Source organism: Gilbertella persicaria (assembly GCF_025201335.1).
Source record: "Gilbertella persicaria strain CBS 190.32 chromosome Unknown B0P05scaffold_34, whole genome shotgun sequence".
In the NCBI taxonomy this organism is placed as follows: domain Eukaryota; kingdom Fungi; phylum Mucoromycota; class Mucoromycetes; order Mucorales; family Choanephoraceae; genus Gilbertella; species Gilbertella persicaria.
The window spans coordinates 248,995-272,107 of record NW_026251995.1 but is presented as its reverse complement, the minus strand read 5'-3'; the positions used below and the strand labels follow the sequence as shown (position 1 = coordinate 272,107).

The following is a 23,113-nucleotide window of genomic DNA, read 5'->3' as shown; positions in this document are numbered from 1 at the left end:
AAAAAAAAAAAAGAAGAAATAAATATATATAAAAAAAAAAGAGAGAGAGAGAAAGAAGGAGGGAGTTTTATTATTATTATGTTGGATAAAAAAGGTATGCTTCCATTCAATTATTTCCATACATTCACACACACACACACACACACAGACACATTTATATATATTTATATATTAATATTTACATCACAACACAGCAACTATTTGTCTTTTTGGCTGTCTTGTAAAACATCTTGGATTGATTGGATAAGGCTTCTGATCTATCTACAAGAGAATCAAGCTAAAATATCATGGTTAGTTTATTTCTACTTCTTTAGTTTACTTGCCTTTTCACCACGTTGAAGAACAGAATCAATCGTTTTGTGCTATAGAATTGCATGTTAGATATCTCATAAAGAAACAATGTACTTACCAGAATAGCAGTTGTTTCATCTAATTCTTTCTGAACCTTCATGATAGTATCAGCTTGTTGAGGATCTTGATACTTTCTAAGGTATTCAGCCAATTCAGGATAATCTAAAGTTTCTGCTGATTTCCATTGATCAGTTGGAAACTTGACCAAAAATTCGTCCATAATCTTGTTTAATACAGAAAAAGCAACTCTAGAAGGATAGTCTTTATCGCTAATAATCATGCCACTTACACCTTGTGGGTGAGTATAAACATGGGCAACATTATCTTTGTTTGTTTTAGTAACCACAAGTTCATAAAGTCACTTACTTTCACTTTCAACACTTTGGCGACGACCTTCTGGTGTACGTTCTGCAATAGTAGTTGCTGAAAAGTTCATAAACTCTTGAACACTATTCTTTTTTATTAAGGTCTCTTTTTTTTATTATTATTATTAGGTGATATAGTATTTACCTGCCACGTTGAAAGAAACCAAAGCTAGACAAGTCGAACTGAGAAGTCAATATCTTTGCCTTGTCAGCTTCTTTACGCAAGATTAAGATGGAATATAACTTCATTTTTTTTTGTATAAAAAAGAAAGAAAAATAGTTGTGTAATCAATTCTTGAATAAGAAACTGAGGTTGCGGGTTGAAATTATTATTTTGCGGATCGAAACTCTTTCTTTCTGCTCATTCTTCCTTCACTATTGGATCATTTGGGCTGGTATTGGGTAACACCAGACCCTTTTCAACTGCTAAGCATATTTTTGATTTATTTGTATCAAGCAAGAACATGGCAGAATGGAGCACAAAAATGTTGACATACTTCAAAGCTTGGAGATTGGCATAGGCAGAATAATAACAAAAGCGAAGAAATTTAAAATTGAAGGGAAATAATGGACCAAAAAAGACCAAAAAAAAAAAAAAAGAGCTATCAGAAAAGTCTATTAACAAAGCTAGTATATATGGACACGGCGCATTAAATGATGTAAGAAACGCAGTAAAATATAGAGCTATCCTACAAAAACGTGTTTTCTGTTTTTGAGCTGTAGCGCACAAACAAATGCCCCTGTCCTCATCTCTGCCTGCAGGCCTTTTGTTGGTTGGATTGATCCTATCTTGCTGCTGCCTATGTCGATCTATGGCCGTCAAAGGATTCTCTTGGCGCTTTGGGTGGATTTCAAAGTACACCTCTACTTGCTCATGTGGTTCATCACCTATCAGTAAAAGACATGTACTGGGTTACCTGCGCACTGCTGAACGCTTGCGGTCACCAGCTGATATACAGCCTAATCCAATTAATTATGTCTTGAACCAGTTCCCTAGAATATCATGCCCTCCAAGCCTATAAGCTCAAAGATCTGACTGTTACGCACGATGGTCAGATTGGTGTCCAATCATTTGCCAACTACTTCTTGAAATTGAGAGTATGGATCTTCCTGACAAGTCCTTCTCAAGCGAAGAAAAAGATATCTCTGGTTTGACTTTTCTCCTTTGGCTGATACCCTTGCTATATCCAGTACAAAGCGACAGCTAATTCTCTCTTCCGTCCTGTGGTGTTTATATTTCCATTATGTACCTTTTTTTTTTTAGCATACTATAACAGTTAACTCAATACATAAATCATTCATCATGCTATTGTTGAATACTTTGCTATACTTCTTAAAGGAATTTTATTAACTTTAGGACATGTTCTTTCTTTTTCTTCCGCGTTCCATCATGAATTCTTCCCAATCTTTAAAAGTAACAATATCCTCTTCAAGATCAGTTTCAATTTCATCTAATGCAGAGAGAATATCAGACTCCAAGTGTACATCAATTGTGGCAGTCTCGCGTTCATCTTCTTGAGCTTCATATTCTTCTGTACTATCTGATCGCAAATTAAATTCATCTTCTTGAGAAAACTGCATGGTTTGAAGTTCGTAGCTGTGTTTAGTCTCCAAAACAGTGTTGAGTTTTGTGTAATTAACCAAGACCAGTCGTTTCAAAGATAAGACTGCTGCTAATAACCTGGCAAATGAGGCGGTATGAGTTTCTTCTTTAGGCATTATGTACGAGCCCTTTTTATACGTAATGCTATGTTTCTCTGAAATATATCTTGTGGCAAATATTATAAGTTTCAGACCTTCCCATTGACAAGTTATGGCTTCGAATTCCTTCATAATGTCTACACTACCAAGTCGATTTGTCCATTTCCTGAGCATTAGATTCTGTAGTATTTTTCCTTTAACAAAATCTGGTTTTTCCTCAGTCGATAGATAGTCAGAATTGTCGTTTATATTACGTAATATAAAATCGACCCGCTGATTTTTGACGTTACTGAATTCTTTAGTTATGCTGGAATAACAATCGGTTCTTTTAGACATAAAATTCTTGTCGTGTAAAAACGCGTTGTCCCAAATTGCTGAATAGACATGAGTTCTGTACCATGATTCGTTATCATCATTTTGCAAGAGTTGACCGGAGGACCAAAGTTCCACAGATGTTGCTAAAGCTAGCCTGATGTAGCGACACATTGGAGTTAAAATGGTCTTGTCGGCGTAAAAGTCTGATAATAACTTATCAATATCACATTTTGATTTGCATTTGGCTATTAGTAGCAGCATCTCTCGCTCTTTTCTTGTTGTAAATGGTTGTAGGTGAATCTGAAAATGGCTCATGAGTTGCGGTAGATATGGCTGAAAACGGGATGCAATCTTATCTTTCATAAAATCAAGGTTCCCTTCGTTCCCAAACTTTTCGCATAAGTACTTCATCTTATCAATATGGTTCATTTGTTGAAATTTAGACATGTTGGCTTCTTTTTGGTTGTTTTTTTCTTGGGCTTTAGACATGTTGGCTTCTTTTTGGTTGTTTTTTTCTTGAACTTTACAGGTGATTGAATTTTCATCAAGTTCATCTGTAACTTGAGATGAGTAGAATAACTTTTTGACTTGAATTGATGTACAGATATCGTGCATACTGTTCGGTAATGTCTCCATTTTTTGCTTTTCGTCGTCAGAATATTTCACGTTACGCGTCTTATATACTTTATTGGCCTCTTCTAAATACACATCGCCTAATTCTTTCAAATCGGCATCAATAAGGGTAACCCTTAAGCCTTTATCGATTAATAGACGCGCCACCTTTTCGTGTTTCCATTGTGAGACTGGGGTCTTCTTCAAATAGACAGACATGATTTTTCTAATTGTAGATTTGTCTTCCTTTAGATTGAGAGAAAAGGTTTGTGACATTGTATACACGGTAAGAAAATAAAAAGCATTCTTCCAGAAGAAACGGAGGTAAGACCAATTTCGAATGTGACTGTTGAAATAGAATAAACTAACCTTTAAAAAATATTCACACCCTTTATTTCCTGGCTTAAACTACATGATGATATTTTAGTTATCACCTTAGTGTATATCTACAGCTATAAAGTCACTTAAACCAACAAGGTATCTTTGAACAATGCAACTTGATGTTCAAATTATTGCTTTATAGAAACCAATTGTTTATATCGGCTTAGCTCCATCTTCTATACCGGTGTTCTCTGTGGTCATGGCTAATGCTTGGGATGTGGGTTTATTGATACAGCATCCATGGTTGTTGATATGGGCTATTGAGGCAGTATCATCAAGACAACCAACAAGTATATGCATAGACCTCTGCTTGTTCCATCTTCTATACCGGTGTTCTCTGTGGTCATGGCTAATGCTTGGGATGTGGGTTTATTGATACAGCATCCATGGTTGTTGATATGGGCTATTGAGGCAGTATCATCAAGACAACCAACAAGTATATGCATAGACCTCTGCTTGTTCCATCTTCTATACCGGTGTTCTCTGTGGTCATGGCTAATGCTTGGGATGTGGAGTACCCTTTGCCTTTGAGAGGTTTTTGGCCATTTTTTTCAGGTCGCTTTTTTTGGTTCAAATCAATCCCAAAAATACCATGGATGTTAGTAAACATTGCTTGTAGGTATTTGGGGCATTTATACATGTATAAATAGGCCTTGAAGCGTCTTCGTTTGTCTAAGAAAAAGACAAAGACATGTATGAATTACTGTCTTTTTTCACTATTAAAGCATGTATTTGCTTAGTGTCTCTATTGCATGAGTAAGCAATATACTATTAGATTGGCTGTCCAAGTAAAATAGCTTATTAAACCGCACTTGATTCGCCTAAATAAAAAAAAAGACTATATCTGCTCATGAAAAGCGTCAAATTGTTAAGAAGCTCTATAATACATAACATACAAAAGATGGCCATTAAACCATACATAAAATATAGTAGAAACAGCCATATGTTCACAAACCCAATTAGGTTAAACACATATAGCCTAAAAGGCACAATACCATTTGCATGATCTAATGAAATCAGTAACATGTTGTCTTGAAAAATGTTCTTCTTCTTTCCCCCCCCCCTCTCTCTCTCTTCCAAATCATCATTGCCCACCTATGAACTCAACTAAGATACAACAAAGCCCAGCCTAAATCGACAGTATTCATTTTATAATAGTTATATTTAGTTGAGAAAGTCCTCTCAGAAATTCAAGGCTTTTCAACTTGAGTTAAACAAATCCAAAAAACGAACAAATATCCAGAATCACTTCTTCTGCAATTGCTGGTATCTAACTTTTAATTCTTGATAATGAAGGGAGGATCTAGAAAATATGAGATTCGAGCAAAAATTTGCTTACTTCCAGAAATAGTGGCATGCCCTCTTTTCCTTTTTTTTTTCTTTTTTATCTCTTCTTACCTGTATACATGATCGTCTATGTTTCCTGTCCTTTTTTTCTAATATTTATCACTATGGTTTTTTTGTACTTTTTTTTTTTTTTTTTTTTTTTTTTTTTTTGAACTGATGGTTAGACATTTACCCCATAGGGTCCAATCTTCAAAACATTTCAAATAAATATAAACTTCTACCGGGATCATAAGGATAAATTGACGATTTTTGACTTTTTCGAAACGTGCTATATTTTTGCATGAATATGTTCTATTATGTATGCTCAAAGATAGAAAACTAAAAAAAAAGGGAGCCTGACGGTAAAGATGATGGTTGTTTCTGATAAACACCCGCACCTGCAGCGGGCCGCCAATCCGCTGGTGAAACCATTACGCTTGTCAAAGTTATTCAAAAACGAATTGTAGAATTAGTTTATAAACGAAGATCCTATAATACGCTTGGTATTCGAGAAAGCCATAAACTGAAGATGAAAAGTGTATTGAGTATATAGTGTGCATAATTGATTTTGCTCATATCAAATGGAATTAAAAGTTAACCAGTAATTACAACGTATGATAATGAGCGAACTAAGATGGCTATTGTTCTTTTTGGTAGTCATATACATCAAATCAATGTCCTTCCTTAAGCACCATTTTCTTAGTTTACTGCGAAAAATTGTCTTGAAATAAATAACATTGCTTCCAAACACAACTCAAAATAGCACTTATACAATACAAATAATTTTCATACAAGGTATCATTGTATCTATTATCAGGCAATAAGAAATCATTTACAACAAAGTAGAATACACGCAAAAAAAAAATATATATATGCAATGAACCTGATTTGGTATGTTCATTATGAATCTCCTTTCTTGACTGTTACACAAACTCACTCCCTTCCATTTATCGTCACGCCTGATTCGTAACAGTTCTCTCTCTCTTTTTTTCTTTATATATATATATATATATATATATCTTGTCTGTACCTGAGCAAGTGTAATATGGGAAATAGCTATAGTACGCAAGAAATCAAACAGAAAATATACCAAGATCTCAAGATAGATGTCGCGTTCCCCTTCTTCCCCTTGGACCGAAAGACAGGCTTCAGTGCATGCTGTGTCGTAAGCTATCCAACTCTTTATTTTATGCAAAATATTTATTCAACCCAGTCTTTTCTAGGTAGACACAGAATGGGTTGAAAAACTAAGTCAGGCCTCCATAGCACTCGAGAATATCATGCTTAAGAATCCAAGTTCGTCTCGTATTGCGACTGAGGGCTCCTTACAGAAACAATTGCCTACGATCAATGTCTATGTTTCTGTTTTATCAAAACCCATGGCATCAAGGTACCCTCAATACGGCACAGTAATCAGATTAATAGACATCTACCTATAGTTTGCCACTTTATGAGTCAGTATCAACATCGAAAAACCAAACGCAGCAGACAGAAGAAGATAGATGGCCATTGATCAATTACATTCAGTCTTTACTCGAAGGCAAAGGCGCCGATCAAAAGATTGAATCTTTGCGAGATCAGTTTGGCGACTATTGTCTTGCTGTACAAGATCGGGACCCTTTAGCCAAAGTCAAAAAGATCCAGTCTATGCTTTGGCCCAATTGCAAATGGTTCAAAAAGACAGAAAGCAGCCAGGATGAACACATTGTTGTACAACTTCAGGAAACAGACACACAAGAAAGCAAAGAGGATGTTATAGACCTGGCAAACTCAAATTTGCCTGATGTGTTTGCCATTATTGAGTCAGACGATGCATTTTATTTCCTAACTTCTTATCGAGGCACTACATTGCAAGACTTGCTTACTTACAATCCAGGTGTATTGAGTTCAAATCTCAAGAAATACTTTGTGGTCTACCAACTGCTGAGAATAACTGCTAGTTTACATGATCGTGGCATTTTGCATGGTAGTCTAAAGGCATCCAGTGTTTTAGTGGATGAGAATTTATGGATTCAGTTGGCTGGTATTGAGTTTGAGCCTCATTCTCCTGACTTTAGTAAGTTGATAATCGTGTGATGAAAAGCCTAAAACATCCTATAGACTTGAAGAAGTGGCTTCATGATAAGGAGGTATCCAGAATGACAAAGGGTAAAGTTCATACAATAGACCTCTGTGTTGACATTCTTGTAGAAATACCTCAAGAGCCTTTAGTGGTTAGTTGGGTCAGGGGTAACATTTCCAACTTTACTTATTTGATGGCACTTAACCATCTAGCTGGCAGAAGAGAAGGTGACCCTAACTTTTACCCTATTTTGCCTTGGATCACTGATTTCTCGGGTGATGCTGTGGAAGATGGTTGGCGTAACTTTACGCAAACAAAGTTCCGTATCAACAAGGGCGATGAGCAACTTGACTTTACGTTTGATGGACCTGTTCCTCATCATATCACAGATATCCTATCCGACATCACCTATTATGTCTATCAAGCCAGAAAGACGCCTATCCCTGTCTTGTGTCAATTCGTCAGATCCAAATATGAGCCCAACGAATACCCTTCGTCGATGCAACGTCTATATCAATGGACACCGGATGAATGTATACCTGAATTCTATACGGACCCAACTATCTTTAAGTCCATTCATCCGGATATGCCCGATATCCAAATCCCTTCATGGGCTTCTTCGCCTGAAGACTTTATTCGAAAACACTCGGAGGCTCTGGAAAGCGACTATGTATCGGCCAATCTTCATCACTGGATTGATTTGACATTTGGTAAAGATTTGACAGGCAAAGGTGCTGTAGAAGCCAAAAATGTAGCATTGCCTTTGTTGGCTGGTCAAAATAGTTTCATGAAACATGGTATCATCCAACTCTTTAAAGAAAAGCATCCTCAACGAGGCTGCAACTGGGGTAAAACAAGAAAAGAAGCTGATCTAGCCAATTTCAAAGCCACGGAAGCAATTGAAAACGATCAAAATCATGAAGAAGAGAATGAAGAACACACCAAACTATCTCTATCTAAAAAGACAGAAGATACCGCCTCTTTTTTGCCGACCATCACTAACAGAACGCATCGAAGCAGCAGTGTAAGAACTCGCCAAACCGTTTTGTCAAAGAATGCTAGTCTTGATAGTGCAACCACAGGGCTTTTGTCTCATGTAGCATCGCCTACCACCACCACTACGACCACAGGTACTGCAGCCACTCCATCCATTGCCATCAGCACGAATAGAGATCGCACGCCTTCTATTCATTCTACAGCATCTTCCATCGACACAAGTCGCAGTTTGCCAGCTTCTTTGTTGGCAGCAGAGCCCTTGATATCTGCCTTGCGCTCTGAACCCATTCGCTTACCATCTATGTTTAATGATAATTATTTTATTGATGATTTAGATCATTATGAAGACATGGTAAATTTCGCAGCTAAATACAAGTCCATTATGTGTTACGCTGAACGTGTTGAAAATCCTGTGTATCCTAATCCGTCTCGCCGGTTCATGATCGATCCCACTCATCCTACTGAACCTGTAGCCAATGCGTTCTCTGTGGGTACTGCTTATGATATGCTATGTCTAAGTCAGATCATTCAAGCCATTTATACTGCAAGAAACGCTCGGTCCATGGACACAGATGAAACCCTGCAAGCAAATGCCAATGGGTATCTTGAACCCAACCAGAACGAATTGGGCTGCGACGTAGAGTCCACAGGCACATCCGATTTACCACCCTCTATCGTGGGTGTACTTGCTGCTCTTCAGGCTGAGAACTGGTACGAGAGGCCGAGTGCAAAGTCAATTTTGTGCGCTTCGTTTCCTGTGATGACAGTATGTGATGCTCGTTATTCTATCCCATTTCCAAGTATGATTCCTGAAATGTATGAGTATTTGGCCAGTTTTCACCAAGCGGAATGGTCGAGAAGACTTTATCTTGCAGACAAATGGATTGACCGTATTTGTGATATAGAAGATGAGGTAACAATAGAGAGAAAGAGGAAGGATATGCAATTTGACATTGAATAGGCTTTTTTACTGCTATTGCCTAGTTTCTCTCAATTATTTACGCATATAGAAACCCGTATTGGATCTGTCAGTCTGTTCCCTAAATTAGCTCAACGATTAGGTCCTGAAAGAGCACGTCAACATCTTTTAAAACGAATTATTTCCATGTTTGAAGCACTACGTCCCAACATTCCCAAAGTCCTTTTTGAAGAAAAGACCATTTATGAATTTGTCAAAAGACTTGGTATTTCCATCTTTTTACAACAAATGCTCCCTTGTTATCTTGAAGCATTAGCTATTCAAGAAAGCGATACAAAGTCTCTTGCAGGCGATTCACTTGAATATATCTGTACCTTGTTAGGCCCTGTCTTAACATCCAAACACATTGTTCGCCAACTCGTCAAGATTATTTTTCGCGATAACTTGGTACGTCCTGGTCTGATCCATACGACAGTTCGAATCATTGGAGGATTTGGCTCAACATTCACAGCTGTTCAGTATGCTTATTTGATTAGTTTGATCGATACATACCATAAGCCATCTGCTGCTTCAATCACACTAAAGAACGCAAAGACAGTTTGCTCCATCTTGACTTTGTTGCAAGACTTGGTGCCTTATATGACAAACGATACGCTTGTTACTGAACTCAAATCTGGTTTTATTTCGACTTTATATCGACTGTTAGAACCTGTGCCGCAAGCAGCTACGGAAGAAGAAAATCAATCCATGTCTCAAGAACAACTTCGATTGCGCCTTACTATTAGCATGAAAACAATGGATTATTTGTTAGTGGCAAGTCAAAAACTAACAACACAAGAATGGGAATCAACCGTAAGTAGATACACTAGTGACAAGAGCTAATGGGTCTGGTAGATTGTATCCACGCTTCAAAAATACTTTTCTGGCTTCTCAGTTACTGTAGCAGGTGATGAAGAACTTGCAAACCAACTTGGTCATTCGTTGACTTCTCTCAAGAGCTATCAGGTAAGTCAGGCCTTTTGTTTATGGCTTACTTATATTATGATGAGATGATGTATTCGTATTATCGATTTTGCCTGATTTTGACGATTGAAAAGATGCGACGTGTTATACCTACCAGGTACGTATGATCCAAGCTCAAACTTAATCTGACCTGTCTATATAGTGAAGCTATTGAAACCATGATGTTTCATCACTTTGCTTCTACTAATCTACAGATACCTACAGCCTCTGTCTCTTCTCGTGTCAGTCACATAGGATCTAAAAAACCACCTGTCATGATTTTACCTACTAAATCAGAAACCACATCAACTTTACAGTCCAATTCAGCCAGTAGCAAATTTATGTCATGGATGATACCCAACAAGCGTATGTCAGTGACTGAAGCAGAAGCCAGATCTTCTCAAACGTCTATCAATTCATCATCATCATCATCTTCTACCTCTTCGTCTTCACTATCGACGAAACAAACCATGGAAGACATGTCCACTAAACACAGTATTCAGTCGATTGATGGAGACAAACTTTACGAGTATGCGACCAAGGATTTATACATGTTTAGTTCTACTTTTGCAATGACCATGTCTTCTTCATTACCGAGTGATGAAAAGAGTTCTATAAATGCAAATGATACAAGTCAGCAGAAAGACACCAGCAAGACAACAAAACCTGTAGACAAAGAAATGTAGGTTTGTTTATGCTCTATATAGTTTCCAACACATTCATTTTAGTAAAACCAAAGTGCCTACAAGTGTCTTACCATGGAAGACGAAATGGAAGCCTTCTCCAGAAGATAAAAAGTAACAGAGCATGAGTAGACGACATGTTTCATCTAACTACCTCCTATAGAAACTGGAATCGATTTTTATCCACCAATTCTGAAGAAATGTCAAATTCAATGCAGTTTTCATTCAATGATCTTAAACTTCGAGGATTTGCAGGACACAATGGTTCTGTCAAGACATTTTCAGTCAATGAACCAGCCAAGTTGTTTGCTTCAGGCTCTCGAGATAAGACAGTCAAAATTTGGTCTTTGAATGTACATCATGGGATTGAGAATTGGGAGACAAACCCCTTTTCTGAGAGTTTAATGACCTATACAGGACACCGTCGTGGGGTCATTAGTGATGTTCATTTCTTATCAACCGGTGGACTCAATGATATCATTGCTAGCTGTGATGGACATGTTCATGTAAGTCGTCAATGCAACCTTATGCTATCGTACTAACACCATCCCTAGTTATGGGATCCTGAAACAAGTAGTTCTCTTCATCAATTTACCAGTAATCGATCTTCTGTTGTGTCTCTTAAGCCTATTTTTCAATCAAGACATTTGGTTGGAGGTACGATGGATGGCAGCTTATCCTTTTTGGATGCTCATAACTATAAGCCTTTGTATACATGGAAATCAAGTTCCATGTTGAATGGCATGATTCGGATCATTGCTGTCAACTTGTCAGAGACATTGGTTGCCATTGGGTTCTCCACAGGAGCTATTTCATTAATAGAAACGAGAACTGGTACTTTAGTAGCCAGTTGGAAAGGTGGTGACACTGAGATTGTTTCTGTAAGTTCAACCCATATGTCAACATGCTCACACTTTTTTTTTTTTTTTTTTTTTTTTTGCTAGATGAGATTCTATACAGACGAATTGCTCTTGTCTTGTGCTACAGCTGACCACTTGATCTGTTGTTGGAATGTCAATCGCTTAGCTCTTGTCAAGACGATATCTGTACCTCAAGATGTTATTTCTCTTGATATTTACAAGGATGAAATCTTGACCATCAATGCGAATAATTCAGTATCGTTTATACCAATCAACGAAGACGTAAGTCGATCTACACATCCCTGTTTATGCTCATTTAACTCTATTTAGTTTCAAGCATATTCTTCTAAATTCAAGACTTCGATAATCAAATCTCAAGTGAGTTCATTCAGTATTGTGCCTACAGATCAATTGCTTTTGTTTGGCTGTACAGAAGGAGAAATATTTTTATATGCGTAACAGTTTGACATGTCTCCTTCATTTGCAATAGGGATAATTTTGTTTGTCAGATAAACACAAATGCAGTCTTCATAAAGAAACAATTTATCCACATTTAACAACATCACACTGTATAGTTTCTTTTTGAATATGTTGTGAGAATACAGGAGTAAGCGGAAAGAATAGGGAGAAGCGTCGGTATAAATAGATGTTCTTTTCTTTCTTCTTTTTTTTTTTTCATTCTTTAAATGAAGACAACTGAATTTCTTGCTATTTGCATTGTTATTTGTGCCTTTGTGATTCAGGTATTTACAGTGGATCCATGTGTCTGTCAAGGTGTTCAAAAGCCTTACATAAGCGATATGTGTAACTGTGGGTGTATTAAAGAGGTTGATAAAGGAGATTATGTTCAAGCAGGATGGAACAGTTACCTTACACAATGCAACCAAACATTACTGGCTGATCTAGATGCTCAATTCGACAAGAACTGTCCCAAGGGTGAGGATCTCAATACAGAAGACTGCGAATATTTCAAAAACAATGTGACAGGCAAATTAACGGATCTATGGAAGCATTGTGGAGATGTACTTGACTCTGTCAGGGATGATTGTGATAACTGTGGCACGAATTGTACGCGGATCAAACCACCAGGACAAAGTGACGATTAAAACCTTTTTTTTTTTATTTACATTTATTAAAAGAGTGGGTCTAAGCAGTAGGAGCTTTGTATCCATAATCCCAAATTTGTGCTGATGGTGTTTCTGTGGGGATTTTGGCTTGTTTGGGATATGTGATGTGTCGACTCTTGACAAGAGCACCTTTATATAATCGATCACTGGTCTTTTCTAATTCATTCATGGCAGCATTCATGGCTCTAAATTGACGTTCAAGTGAACGCTCTCTTTCTTCTCTCATACGCATACGGTGAAGTTTCCAAGCACGTTCAATGGTTTCGTGTTGTTCTAAGATTTCGCCTTCTAACTTGATCATACTTTCTCTGCGAGTGGGTTCAAACAAAAGACGACGAATCACTTCAAGACGAGGATCACCACCAGCTGAATTTGAGTTGACTGGAGCAGAATAAAATCGAGCTTGACATTGATGAAGACGTCGAACAGTATTCAAGCGTACAGTGTTCATTCTATATAAAAAAGAAGTGTAAAAAGTGTGAAATAGAGGGCCCTGGTCCTCAAATTTTGTCTGTAGAGAATACAAGCCACTCTGTCGTGGCTATAGCCAATCATATGTGATAATTATTCTGTTGATTGCATTACTATTACAAACAGACGATTTATAGTACAAGAGGAATAAATAAGAATATGATACAATAAAATACAAGCAGTATGTGTGTGTGTGTGTGTGTGTGCGTATTATCAAGTGAGATCAGCAGAAGAACTAATTGTGTTAGGAGGAGCTCTAACAGCCTCTTCTGTCAAATAAGCGGGTGGTGGTTGCTGAACAGAGTCCATTTCAATTATTTCATGTTGATAAGGTGGTGGAAAACCATTCCCTGGCCCTTGTGTCATGTAGCTAGATCGATTACCCGGCGCTTGTTCTATTTCAGGTCCAATAGCAAGCACAGTGTCTCTTGCAGAAGCATCATAAGCCGGTAACACTTCTCCTTCTTGAGCTAGTTCATTTTCAATATTGATCTGTACCACTTCAATCACACAGTTGATATTGTATCTCGCTAATCGTCCTTTAAGATGCATTGAGGCTGATGTGTCACTTTCTCGTACTCTTCTAAAATCCCATTTGATTTGTCGAGTAACATCAAGCGAATTGAGTTCTTTTAAACAACTTTGTAGTGAATCGTAGTACTATCGAGAGTTATTCACAAAATAACAAGAATATATAGTTACATCACTTAATCTTCTATAATATGAGTTTCTTCTTCTTGTGGTAAAGAAAGCAACAAGAGCAGGTACACTTAACAGGATAAGAGGATACCACATTGACAAGTCAACAGCACGGGCAATCACAGAGAAGGCTGCAGTGGCAATAACAAATGTGACAGCAAGCAAGAAGGCATACGTATCTATCCAAACGTGTGGATATTCTCTGTAGACATGTCTATTGATAGTAGTAACCCGGGACAGGAATATGTCTTCTGGTAGCTATTTAAAATTATTGAGTTTTGGTCCAAGAGGATACAAACAATACACATACATATTCTCTTAGTTGAGAATATTTCGCATAGTCACTATAATACAAAGTGGATCTTCTCCAACGACGAACAAGTAATGGGAACTGAGCAAGACCCATATCGTTATAAGAATAAGAATAAGAAAAGAAAACAAAAAACAAAAACAAAAACAAGAAAATGGCTGGGAAATTCTTTTTTATACTTTATTTAGAAGATCTTATTTATTTGGTAATCCACAAAGATACTTCGGGGTATTTAAAAGTGCCTGATTCCTATTTCTTTCATTCATTCTTTCATTCTTTTTGATGGATCTTCCTAGTCTTGTCAGCAGCACAAACAATCCAATTCGTTTCTCAGAGACATCTTGGCTAACTGAAGATAGCTTTGATTCAACAGATTTAGCAACACCCTTAGATGCCTCACCACTTCCTCCACCTTCAAACATATTTTCAATCATCAACATTGTTAATGATGATCCACTACCAAACCCTAAAGGATACAATGCTATTGCATCCACATACACAAGACCCCGAGCACAAACTTCACCAAGGCCAATGTCTGCTTCTATCATTCAATCCATACCCCAACAAATCACTACAGTCCATGACAATACTGAATCCAACCTGAAAAAAAATAAGCTTTGGCCAAAACTAAAGCGTATGATCATGATGCCAAACACATCAACATCTCCTAATTCAAAAGAAGAACAAGACAAATACGCAGGTCAGGATAAAGCTAAACGATGGCTCAGTAGAAATAGAGCAAGAGTTGGCCCTCAACGATAAAATAAAATTATGTACATGCCAGAATGTCTATTCAAATTCCATCTAGGTTTTTAGTACTCCCCTCTCTCTCTTCCATTCTTGTAGTTTTTCTTTTTTTTTAGTCAATGGGGGATCTTGAGGACGGGAACGCGTAAGATACGACCTTTTTACGGTATCTCACGAACTTAATGTCCGCTTAAACATTTCCGAAATTGTTCACAATCTAAGGTTTTCAAGATCTATTTCTCCGAAAGGCATCAATCAAACTCCTCTAGGATCCAAGTTGTGGTCAATGAAAAAGTTTGAATTGAGTATAGATATGAGCTTCTATACATTTGATTTATTACTGTCTATTCAATAGTAATAGGGGTTGCTGAAAAAGGTCTTTTCTTCCATGCATTGGTACCTGCTTTCTCCTGTATGCTTGTTAATAATACAGATATACACTTTTTTTTGTTTTTGTTTTCACCATTGTGCCCCTAACACAAGTATCTCTTTTTTCCTTGCACTCCTATTAACCTTTTCTTTTGACTACACTCCTAAAAGAAAGCCTTAAAAAAAGGATAGGACTCTTGTTTTACTCTTTCTTTCTCTTTTTTTGTTTTCTACTTTTAATAATAATAATAATAAAAAGGTACAAAGTAAAGTTTAGGTTTACGTTGTATTCATCCTTCTTCTCCGTTTTAGGCAGCTTGAAAGAATCAAACAAGAGCCAAGCTTAATTCATTGATCAAAATCATATCATGCCATCTTTCCCTGCTTGGGCTATATTCATTATCGTTCTTTTAGTTATCATGGTTGTATTTTCTGGAGCTTATTATACCATTCGCAAACGCATTAGTCGAAAGAAGACAGTCATAGGTGCTCAAGAACCCACGGAGCCTATGTCTAAACAAAAAATCAAGGAACCCATCCATTCATTTAAGCACGAGAAGTCTTCTTCATACCATCGTGATGATATTGAGGCTCATGCCGGTCAACCACCCTGTCATACAACGTTATCCACCACACCTTTAACAAAACCTGAATCGACTTATTCTCGTCTATCCACCGACTCTAAAAAGACAGCATGCCATTCACAAAGTACGCTGTATTCACCCTATCCGGCCAGTCCTCTTGTGTCGAACGAAGATATGCCCATGAAACCCCAACCTCCTTTCAATGCTTCGTTTTTTTCAGATAAGATGGAACTCGACGCTTCCAACGAGCTTTACTATGGGTATTCTCAACATGACTTTGCCTCGATTCAATTAGAAGATAAACCGTTTTTAAGCACGGCTGCTGCTCATTTACAACAAAAGGCTGCCACGATCAAAAGTAGTTTGCGTCAATCGTTACGCCGAAAGAAATCCTCGGCTAAAAACCTGCCAGTCCATCAGTTCTTTTCCAATGAGACTGCTAGTACTCCCCCAGAGACCAAACCCATCAGCAGACAAGTGTCTTTGGCCTCCAGTTGGTTTCCTAACGGTCGACCCTCTTTTCAACAAACAACACCCGTGACACCCGTGACACCCGAGACGCCTAAACCTGATCTGTCTGGAGGATATTTTACAAATCATCACTATCTAAAAAAACCCTTGGCTCCATTTGGGTCAACAATAACAAAGGAAAATGTAAGCAACAAGATCATGATTGACGATATACCATCCACCTTGCCTTCGCCACAAGCAAATCAATACGATGCACAAGAAGAAATAGACTTGCATCGTGTTGCATCCAAAGAGGATCTATCAGATCAAGATTATAAAGAACCAATCACACCACAAGAAGAAGCTACCCACGCAGCCAGAAAAATCATTCGTTCTGCTTCTCGTAAATCACGTACCAGGTCCATGATTGCCTCGAGTGATACAAGCCCAAGCTTTCCTACCATCCTAACTTCAAATAAGCAGCTTTTTACTTATGCTACCGTAAGAGATAACAACAACCAAAGCATCAAGGATAATATGACAAAAGAGGGGCTGATGCTCGACTCCTTACCAGTCATGGAAGATTCAGCAAGAAATAGGGTAGGCAGTGCCTTATGTGGATCTGCTACTGTTTCAGGAAAGAAATCGACGCGAGTACAAGAACTTCAGAAAATATTGCAGAGCAGTCAAATCAAGACAGATTATGCTACGATGGATCGACACGCTTCTCTCAAGAAAATGGCTGGTTCAGCAGCAGGTCCTAAATCACTTCGAAATCTATTTGAGCCTATAGACACAAACCCAGAGTTGATTCAAACCAGTCTATCTACATCATTTACAACCCCTCCTCCTCCTCCTCCTCCTCCTCCTCCTCAAGAACCAGCTCATGCTCTTGACTCCTTCCCTAATTCCCCTTATTCTTTCAAGCATAACACACTGAATATAAAAAATGACCATGTAGATACGATCCGACGTACGCTGCAGTCTTCATGGAGTGGCCATCATCTAAACCAAAGTGAATCCAGTCAGACTTTATCTTCCAGTTCGGACATGGGAAGTATAGGTTCGAGTTGTTATAAACCCATAGCATCCCCTTTAAGCAGTCTCAATCCACGCTTACAACATCAGCATTTAGTCTCATTGTCATTAAAAGCAAATGCAGTCGTGCATCGTCCTCGACCCACAATGCCTTTTGGATTCGATCGTCAAGAAGAACCTATACCAACTGCCTCTTTTTCTTCTTCCACTGCACAGACCATGATTCCTTTAGAAGAAGACAGCAGAATAGAACACCAAGGAGACAAGCGAACAAAAGAAATAACACCCGCACAAAAAGAGCGAGAAAAATATTGGAAATCATTCGATAATAAAGACAAGGTGTCACTGTAAATTCATGCGACTTTCGTTACATTCATTTCAAGCACAGATCATTAAACTGACTTGTAATTATTCTCTCACACCATATTAAATTTTCCTTTTTTTTCTTTCTTTCTTTCTTTTTCTCTCTCTTTTTCCCTCTTGACTTCATATTGCTCACTCCTAAAGTGTGCGTATTTATATGAGTGTTGATACACAGTTTATTGACATATAACTATTCTTAACTTGCTTGACCTTCCTTTTTGAAATCCCACTTTTTTTTTTATTATTTGTTTTATTTAAAAAAACGCTTTATACCCCCATTCCATTCCATCTACAAGATGATGTTTCTCTAAATACACTTTTATGCAAACTTATACTATGACATTATTAGACTGGAATCAAATATCAAATAACATGATTGATAAACACATTCAATCATACCAACTCTTGGAAGAACTCGGTCGTGGTTCGTATGGTTGTCTCTTTCTGGGTCAATCTCTGATCGACAATCAATACGTGGCCATTAAGGTTCTGTCTAAAACTGGACTCGATACTCGTCAATTACAACTTCAACAGCTAGAAATGGATATTCAAAAACCCTTAAATCATCCCCATGTATTAGGACTAAAAGATGTCATTCAAGAACAAGATTTTATCTATATGATCATGGAACTCTGTGATGGTGGTGATTTGTTTGAATATGTCATTCAACATCCTCATAAAGAAGATGAGCTTGTCAAGACACTCTTTTTACAGATATTGGAAGGCATTGAATACTTGCATACAGAGGGCATTTATCATCGTGATATCAAGCTTGAAAATATCTTGTTGTCTGAAAAGAATGTCTGTAAAGTAGCTGATTTTGGACTGGCTACAAAAGAACGGTTTTCTCTGGAATTTGGATGTGGTTCAACAACTTATTTAGGCCCTGAACATTTTGCGAATGAGGAAGAACAAGAAGAACAAGATGTACCTTATGATGCTGCTGCTTCTGATATCTGGTCTTTGGGCATTTTGTTATTGGCCCTCTTGTTCAATAAGAATCCATGGTATGAAGCAACAACAGAAGATGTGACATTTGCTGAATACAAGCAAAATCCATCTAGTCTGTGTACTCTTTTTCCTCGTCTGAGCCATGCCTGTGCTCAATTCTTAATAGACCATGTCTTGTGTATCGATCCTCGTCAACGATGTGATATTCAAACCTTGAAACAAGCCTGGATGTCATTAACCAATCTGACTGTGATGCCTGTTGATATCATAAACACAAAAGCAAGTTATGATTCTGCCTACTTTAGTCATGAAACAGGTCTTTCATGGTCTGATATGGTTGAACAAGACTTGGCTGAAGATGAAGAAGATGATGAAGATGATGACTTTGAACATTTAACTGAAGATGAAGAGTTGTTTATTCATGTCCAAGAAAAAGAATCTTGGTGGCTTTAAATAAAATATCCCTCTACGTATATATATATATATATATGTGTGTGTGTGTGTGTGGCTTCAAACGATATATACAGACTAGATGAGTCCATTTAAACTCCACTTTGCGAGTTTCTTTTCTCTCTTGTGTTATCTTTAGGAAACAAGATGGCGACTTCTCAACAGTGTCTAGAGTCTTCTATGCTATGGTTGGCCATGTATTTCTTTTTAAACTTGGGTCTGACCTTGTATAATAAAGTTATTATGGCTATGTTTCAGTTTCCTTTTCCTTGGGCACTGACTGCTGTTCATACGCTCTGTGGTACTATTGGCTCTTATGCCTTTTGGAAGTTGGGTCTGTTTAAGCCTGCTAACCTAGGTGAAAGAGAAAACATGGTGATGCTTATGTTTTCGGTTTTGTATACCATTAATATTGCTATTAGTAATGTGTCTCTGTAAGTAATGCTAAAAAGAAAAAGAAAAAGAAAAAGAAAAAACAGTTCATGATCTCATTTCTATTGTAGTAATCTGGTTACTGTGCCTGTAAGTGATGTGTTTTATATGTTCTTATTGACAAGTGTCTAGTTTCATCAAGTCGTGAGAGCCATGACACCTGTCTTTACTGTCATGTTGAATGTCTTGTTCTTGAAAAAGTCTTATTCTGGTATGGTCTATATCTCTTTGATTCCTGTAAGTTCATCATAGGAACAAATCCATATGGTATATTGATTGCTATCTAGGTCATTGCGGGTGTTGCATTTGCTACATTTGGTGACTATAACTATACCGCCATGGGTTTCTTTTTGACTGTGTTGGGTACCGTCTTGGCTGCTGTCAAGACAGTAGTGACAAACCGTGTTCAAGTGGGTCGCCTTAAACTTCATCCATTAGACTTGTTGTTGAGAATGTCACCATTAGCTTTTATTCAAACCATGCTTTATTCTTACGCTACAGGCGAATTTGAATTAGTACAAGAGTATTATCAGACCAAGATGACATGGAATGTATTCTCTGCCTTGTTGTTGAATGGTATCATTGCTTTCTTTTTAAATGTCGTTAGTTTTACTGCCAACAAAAAGACGTCTGCCTTGACCATGACAGTAGCTGGTAAGGAAAGAATACGATAAAATATAGAATATTGACCATGATTAGGTAACGTTAAACAAGTCTTGTCTATTGTATTGGCAGTGATTATCTTTGACCTTAGTATTACTGCTACCAATGGTCTTGGTATCATTCTCACATTAGCTGGCGGTGCTTGGTATAGTAATGTTCAACTGAATGAAGGCAAAAAGAAGAGTAAATTATTAGGCGGTGATTCTTTATTGGGTGTATCTGATAAGGATGAAAATGAGTTATCTAATATCAAGGCACAAAAATAGATTCCCATGAAATAAAATGCATATAAAAAAATTTTTTCTCTCTCTCTCTCTCTCTCTCTCTCTCTCTCTCTTTTTTTTTTATCTTGTTATTATGAACCCTCAAGACTGGATTGATGTTACTGTTGAAAAGAATCATTATTCTTTAGATCATTTTGTGATTCCTAATCATTATGAAGAAGATGTCTCTAGTATTTTGATTCCTCATGGTGTCATTATGGTAAAAATAAGCATAAACAGAGTCCATATTCATTTTATTGTTCAGGATAGAATTAGAAAGTTGGCTAGAATGATTGTAGATGATTCTCAAGGACCCTTAGGTAAAGTAAATAGTAAAAGAAAAGATGTAGGCTAATAATAATGATATTAGTCGTGTGTTGTATTTTGAAGGGTGGACATCAATACTTTGCTGACTTGGTCAATGAAATCAAGAAATTACGTCGTTTGAATGGCACCAGTGTTCCCTTGAGTCTTGAGTTTATTCGTGTCAAATCTTATGAAAATGATCAATCTACAGGCGGTGTCAAGATTTCCCTCACAGATGCTGAATTAGATGAATTCAAGGATAAAGTAAGTTGTGTGTCCTATGATGTCATTTAACACTCGTAGAATCTCTTGATTGTTGAAGATATTATCGATACAGGTGCTACTATGGTTCGCTTATTGGAAAGATTGGGTAAGATTCAACCTAAATCTATCAAGGTGACTAGTTTGTTATTGAAGAAGACCGAGAGAAGCAATGGTTATGTTCCTGACTATGTTGGCTTTGCTATTCCCGATGCATTTGTTGTTGGCTATGCTTTGGATTATAATGAATACTTTAGAGATTTAGATCATATCTGTGTGATTAGTGTAAGTGTATATTATATTCATTCATAGCATGTCTCATGTTTATTATAGGATGTTGGTAAAAAGAAATATGCGGTCTAACTTATCTAGACTTGTTCTCCTCTTTTCTTGGCTAATTTGGCTAATAAAAGCTTATCTAATTCTTGTTGTGTTGTTCTATTGTTTTGTAAGTGGCTATTGTTCTGTCTATATCTCGGTACCTTTCATTTAAACAGTTGTTCATGGCTTTCAATTTATCTCGACAAGTCCACATCACTGTCACATTATGTTCTTTACTACAAGTAACAAAGTCTATAGCGTATGAGTTTATGTCAATAAAAAGCAATATTACCTTTGATAGGCAATTGACAAGCTTCTAAAGCATTTGCTTTCATTTCCTTGTAACAGTTTTCTTCTTCCTGTCTGGTTAGAGCATGGAGTTCTGACTCCTTTGGAATAAAAGGATTGCTCATAGACTCGTCTTGTGTCTTTCCCATAGTATGATATAAATAAAAAAAAAAGAGGATGTAAAAAAACAAACTTTTTCGTAGTCAATAAGTGACTGACATTCAAAAAAATTGCATAGAAAGAATATCTCCTGTTCTTTTTTTTTAAAAAAAAAGATAACATGGTTCAGAGGAACAGTAAGCAATTCACAAAATATGTGAAGCATAGTTATTTTGGTAGATGATAAACAATATTTTTATTAGAATAAATCGTGTCATGTTCAAACACTTCCCCTCCCTTTCTTCTCTTCCTCCTTTTCATTTTCATTTTGTTTAGTTTTTTTTAAAAAAAAAAAATGGTGGCAATATGCCTAGATGCTCCGAAGAGCGATGCCTTCAAACACGCAGAGGTGTTGTAAGTTTGAGCAAAAGCTCATTCCGTCCTTCTCAAGGGGATTGCCAAAGTTCTCTCCTTTCTATAGACTGATAAGATACTGAAACCTTTTGATATCCATTTCACTTACCGTTAAGCACAAAGAAAAAAAAAAGGGAAAAATAAAAAAATTCGGGAATTTATATATACTTTTGTAGAGTGGCTTGGATCAGGTGCATTTTAAATTCCTTTATTGGATAAGCGCAGCAATGATGTATTAGCTAAGCAATACTTTGTACAAAGTTCATTTACATAATTTCATATAAAAGAATAAATAGACGTCTAAATACAGAAAAGAGAAAAATTGAATTCTAAAAAAGGAACGATCGAGTGGTTTGAGTGAATTGAGCATTCCAAGGTATATAAGTTGGTATAAAAGTCGCATAAGTTGATCTATTGAGAGGGCATATAAATAAAGGAGTGTCGTTCTTAGGTGTGATTAATTAAATTAAGCTCTTCTGCGTGCAATACTGTAAGAAACACCATTACACAATAAAACCATTTGTCCAATATCAATATAGACAGGAGAAGTAAACGAATTACTCTGAATCCAGCTAGAAGAGTTATGTGACCATAAGCATTCACATTGATTTTGAGCGACGGGATCAAGAGTGACCCAATTGCAACCATTAGCGTAGACCCATTGAACAGAAGGCATTGTTGATTTGTTATCTTTGTTATTTGAAGAAATATTGAAAAGTGAACAAAAAAAAAGGGAAAGTAGTATGAAGGGTTCTTTTTATATAGTTGACACAATCAAACTCTATTTTTATGATCAATTCGCCTTGAGTTGAACGTTATCTGTCCTCGCCACACGGTCCGTTTTTTACGGTGGAGTCACATTGCTTGTCATATTAAAAAGCTGCGGTATAAGCGCAAATCATTGCTTTTCAAAGACATGATATCATTTTTAATA

General features: G+C 37.0%; 14 protein-coding genes across 14 annotated transcripts; 7 read left to right on the top strand and 7 right to left on the bottom strand.

Moving 5' to 3' along the window:
* Positions 1-60: 60 nt before the first annotated feature.
* Positions 61-1,313, bottom strand: B0P05DRAFT_551665 (Longin-like domain-containing protein). Its single transcript, XM_051579397.1, has 5 exons — positions 862-1,313; positions 718-800; positions 410-675; positions 324-362; positions 61-277 (listed from the first exon to the last, which is right to left on the bottom strand). The coding sequence occupies exons 1-5, from the start codon at positions 963-965 to the stop codon at positions 179-181; spliced, it is 591 nt and encodes a 196-aa protein (XP_051432600.1). The 5' UTR covers positions 966-1,313; the 3' UTR covers positions 61-178.
* A 720-nt stretch (positions 1,314-2,033) lies between these two features.
* On the bottom strand, positions 2,034-3,696 carry B0P05DRAFT_551662 (uncharacterized protein). Its single transcript, XM_051579396.1, has 2 exons — positions 3,237-3,696; positions 2,034-3,194 (listed from the first exon to the last, which is right to left on the bottom strand). The coding sequence occupies exons 1-2, from the start codon at positions 3,618-3,620 to the stop codon at positions 2,070-2,072; spliced, it is 1,509 nt and encodes a 502-aa protein (XP_051432599.1). The 5' UTR covers positions 3,621-3,696; the 3' UTR covers positions 2,034-2,069.
* Positions 3,697-4,526: 830 nt separating this feature from the next.
* B0P05DRAFT_551660 (uncharacterized protein) lies at positions 4,527-4,730 on the bottom strand (the record flags this gene model as incomplete). The annotated part of the gene is made up of 1 exon (XM_051579395.1): positions 4,527-4,730. A coding segment is annotated over one exon (204 nt), but the record flags the coding sequence as incomplete, so codon positions are not given.
* Positions 4,731-6,052: 1,322 nt separating this feature from the next.
* B0P05DRAFT_495339 (uncharacterized protein) lies at positions 6,053-12,139 on the top strand. Its single transcript, XM_051575373.1, has 14 exons — positions 6,053-6,216; positions 6,275-6,441; positions 6,491-7,107; positions 7,152-7,199; positions 7,242-9,022; positions 9,071-9,880; positions 9,923-10,033; positions 10,078-10,148; positions 10,194-10,712; positions 10,759-10,827; positions 10,877-11,219; positions 11,268-11,594; positions 11,658-11,855; positions 11,904-12,139. Exons 1-14 carry the CDS (start codon positions 6,097-6,099, stop codon positions 12,030-12,032), a joined length of 5,310 nt encoding a protein of 1,769 aa, XP_051432597.1. The 5' UTR covers positions 6,053-6,096; the 3' UTR covers positions 12,033-12,139.
* A 580-nt stretch (positions 12,140-12,719) lies between these two features.
* B0P05DRAFT_474818 (mitochondrial ribosomal protein L28-domain-containing protein) lies at positions 12,720-13,151 on the bottom strand (the record flags this gene model as incomplete). Its single annotated transcript, XM_051574806.1, has 1 exon — positions 12,720-13,151. The coding sequence occupies one exon, from the start codon at positions 13,149-13,151 to the stop codon at positions 12,720-12,722; it is 432 nt and encodes a 143-aa protein (XP_051432596.1).
* A 143-nt stretch (positions 13,152-13,294) lies between these two features.
* On the bottom strand, positions 13,295-14,293 carry B0P05DRAFT_551651 (uncharacterized protein). Its single transcript, XM_051579394.1, has 3 exons — positions 14,181-14,293; positions 13,874-14,128; positions 13,295-13,831 (listed from the first exon to the last, which is right to left on the bottom strand). The coding sequence occupies exons 1-3, from the start codon at positions 14,274-14,276 to the stop codon at positions 13,385-13,387; spliced, it is 798 nt and encodes a 265-aa protein (XP_051432595.1). The 5' UTR covers positions 14,277-14,293; the 3' UTR covers positions 13,295-13,384.
* Positions 14,294-14,339: 46 nt separating this feature from the next.
* Positions 14,340-15,138, top strand: B0P05DRAFT_551649 (uncharacterized protein). The gene has a single exon (XM_051579393.1). It carries the CDS (start codon positions 14,463-14,465, stop codon positions 14,940-14,942), a length of 480 nt encoding a protein of 159 aa, XP_051432594.1. The 5' UTR covers positions 14,340-14,462; the 3' UTR covers positions 14,943-15,138.
* A 131-nt stretch (positions 15,139-15,269) lies between these two features.
* B0P05DRAFT_551648 (uncharacterized protein) lies at positions 15,270-15,510 on the top strand. The gene has a single exon (XM_051579392.1). The coding sequence runs from the start codon at positions 15,316-15,318 to the stop codon at positions 15,475-15,477; it is 162 nt and encodes a 53-aa protein (XP_051432593.1). The 5' UTR covers positions 15,270-15,315; the 3' UTR covers positions 15,478-15,510.
* Positions 15,511-17,821, top strand: B0P05DRAFT_551646 (uncharacterized protein). The gene has a single exon (XM_051579391.1). It carries the CDS (start codon positions 15,665-15,667, stop codon positions 17,717-17,719), a length of 2,055 nt encoding a protein of 684 aa, XP_051432592.1. The 5' UTR covers positions 15,511-15,664; the 3' UTR covers positions 17,720-17,821.
* Position 17,822: 1 nt separating this feature from the next.
* B0P05DRAFT_551641 (kinase-like domain-containing protein) lies at positions 17,823-19,239 on the top strand. The gene has a single exon (XM_051579390.1). It carries the CDS (start codon positions 18,053-18,055, stop codon positions 19,133-19,135), a length of 1,083 nt encoding a protein of 360 aa, XP_051432591.1. The 5' UTR covers positions 17,823-18,052; the 3' UTR covers positions 19,136-19,239.
* Positions 19,107-20,532, top strand: B0P05DRAFT_551636 (triose-phosphate transporter family-domain-containing protein). Its single transcript, XM_051579389.1, has 4 exons — positions 19,107-19,566; positions 19,636-19,654; positions 19,697-19,801; positions 19,852-20,532. The coding sequence occupies exons 1-4, from the start codon at positions 19,280-19,282 to the stop codon at positions 20,236-20,238; spliced, it is 798 nt and encodes a 265-aa protein (XP_051432590.1). The 5' UTR covers positions 19,107-19,279; the 3' UTR covers positions 20,239-20,532.
* A 32-nt stretch (positions 20,533-20,564) lies between these two features.
* B0P05DRAFT_551634 (phosphoribosyltransferase-like protein) lies at positions 20,565-21,435 on the top strand. The gene is made up of 5 exons (XM_051579388.1): positions 20,565-20,710; positions 20,756-20,810; positions 20,861-21,060; positions 21,100-21,342; positions 21,391-21,435. Exons 1-5 carry the CDS (start codon positions 20,585-20,587, stop codon positions 21,418-21,420), a joined length of 654 nt encoding a protein of 217 aa, XP_051432589.1. The 5' UTR covers positions 20,565-20,584; the 3' UTR covers positions 21,421-21,435.
* A 1-nt stretch (position 21,436) lies between these two features.
* Positions 21,437-21,865, bottom strand: B0P05DRAFT_495325 (uncharacterized protein). The gene is made up of 2 exons (XM_051575372.1): positions 21,671-21,865; positions 21,437-21,630 (listed from the first exon to the last, which is right to left on the bottom strand). Exons 1-2 carry the CDS (start codon positions 21,813-21,815, stop codon positions 21,476-21,478), a joined length of 300 nt encoding a protein of 99 aa, XP_051432588.1. The 5' UTR covers positions 21,816-21,865; the 3' UTR covers positions 21,437-21,475.
* Positions 21,866-22,370: 505 nt separating this feature from the next.
* B0P05DRAFT_551631 (uncharacterized protein) lies at positions 22,371-22,890 on the bottom strand. Its single transcript, XM_051579387.1, has one exon. It carries the CDS (start codon positions 22,853-22,855, stop codon positions 22,646-22,648), a length of 210 nt encoding a protein of 69 aa, XP_051432587.1. The 5' UTR covers positions 22,856-22,890; the 3' UTR covers positions 22,371-22,645.
* Positions 22,891-23,113: the final 223 nt, after the last annotated feature.

Excerpts from the sequence above, each read along its gene's own strand:
- B0P05DRAFT_551649 (XM_051579393.1), top strand. The coding sequence starts at position 14,463 with ATGGATCTTCCTAGTCTTGTCAGCAGCACAAACAATCCAATTCGTTTC.
- B0P05DRAFT_551648 (XM_051579392.1), top strand. The coding sequence starts at position 15,316 with ATGCATTGGTACCTGCTTTCTCCTGTATGCTTGTTAATAATACAGATA.
- B0P05DRAFT_551662 (XM_051579396.1), bottom strand. The coding sequence starts at position 3,620 with ATGTCACAAACCTTTTCTCTCAATCTAAAGGAAGACAAATCTACAATT. Across the intron at positions 3,195-3,236 it reads AAGTTCAAGAAAAAAACAAC|CAAAAAGAAGCCAACATGTC; the intron begins CAAAAAGAAGCC and ends GAAAAAAACAAC.
- B0P05DRAFT_551631 (XM_051579387.1), bottom strand. The coding sequence starts at position 22,855 with ATGCCTTCTGTTCAATGGGTCTACGCTAATGGTTGCAATTGGGTCACT.
- B0P05DRAFT_551634 (XM_051579388.1), top strand. The coding sequence starts at position 20,585 with ATGAACCCTCAAGACTGGATTGATGTTACTGTTGAAAAGAATCATTAT. Across the intron at positions 21,061-21,099 it reads TAGATGAATTCAAGGATAAA|AATCTCTTGATTGTTGAAGA; the intron begins GTAAGTTGTGTG and ends TAACACTCGTAG. Across the intron at positions 21,343-21,390 it reads ATCATATCTGTGTGATTAGT|GATGTTGGTAAAAAGAAATA; the intron begins GTAAGTGTATAT and ends TGTTTATTATAG.
- B0P05DRAFT_495325 (XM_051575372.1), bottom strand. The coding sequence starts at position 21,815 with ATGGGAAAGACACAAGACGAGTCTATGAGCAATCCTTTTATTCCAAAG. Across the intron at positions 21,631-21,670 it reads TTGTCAATTGCCTATCAAAG|ACTTTGTTACTTGTAGTAAA; the intron begins GTAATATTGCTT and ends CATACGCTATAG.
- B0P05DRAFT_551651 (XM_051579394.1), bottom strand. The coding sequence starts at position 14,276 with ATGGGTCTTGCTCAGTTCCCATTACTTGTTCGTCGTTGGAGAAGATCC. Across the intron at positions 14,129-14,180 it reads ATTCTCAACTAAGAGAATAT|CTACCAGAAGACATATTCCT; the intron begins GTATGTGTATTG and ends AATTTTAAATAG. Across the intron at positions 13,832-13,873 it reads ATTATAGAAGATTAAGTGAT|TACTACGATTCACTACAAAG; the intron begins GTAACTATATAT and ends AACTCTCGATAG.
- B0P05DRAFT_551646 (XM_051579391.1), top strand. The coding sequence starts at position 15,665 with ATGCCATCTTTCCCTGCTTGGGCTATATTCATTATCGTTCTTTTAGTT.
- B0P05DRAFT_551641 (XM_051579390.1), top strand. The coding sequence starts at position 18,053 with ATGCAAACTTATACTATGACATTATTAGACTGGAATCAAATATCAAAT.
- B0P05DRAFT_551636 (XM_051579389.1), top strand. The coding sequence starts at position 19,280 with ATGGCGACTTCTCAACAGTGTCTAGAGTCTTCTATGCTATGGTTGGCC. Across the intron at positions 19,802-19,851 it reads TCTATATCTCTTTGATTCCT|GTCATTGCGGGTGTTGCATT; the intron begins GTAAGTTCATCA and ends ATTGCTATCTAG.
- B0P05DRAFT_495339 (XM_051575373.1), top strand. The coding sequence starts at position 6,097 with ATGGGAAATAGCTATAGTACGCAAGAAATCAAACAGAAAATATACCAA. Across the intron at positions 9,023-9,070 it reads TTTGTGATATAGAAGATGAG|GCTTTTTTACTGCTATTGCC; the intron begins GTAACAATAGAG and ends GACATTGAATAG. Across the intron at positions 10,828-10,876 it reads CCTTCTCCAGAAGATAAAAA|AAACTGGAATCGATTTTTAT; the intron begins GTAACAGAGCAT and ends TACCTCCTATAG.
- B0P05DRAFT_551665 (XM_051579397.1), bottom strand. The coding sequence starts at position 965 with ATGAAGTTATATTCCATCTTAATCTTGCGTAAAGAAGCTGACAAGGCA. Across the intron at positions 801-861 it reads GGTTTCTTTCAACGTGGCAG|TGTTCAAGAGTTTATGAACT; the intron begins GTAAATACTATA and ends AAAAAAGAATAG. Across the intron at positions 363-409 it reads ATGAAACAACTGCTATTCTG|CACAAAACGATTGATTCTGT; the intron begins GTAAGTACATTG and ends GCAATTCTATAG.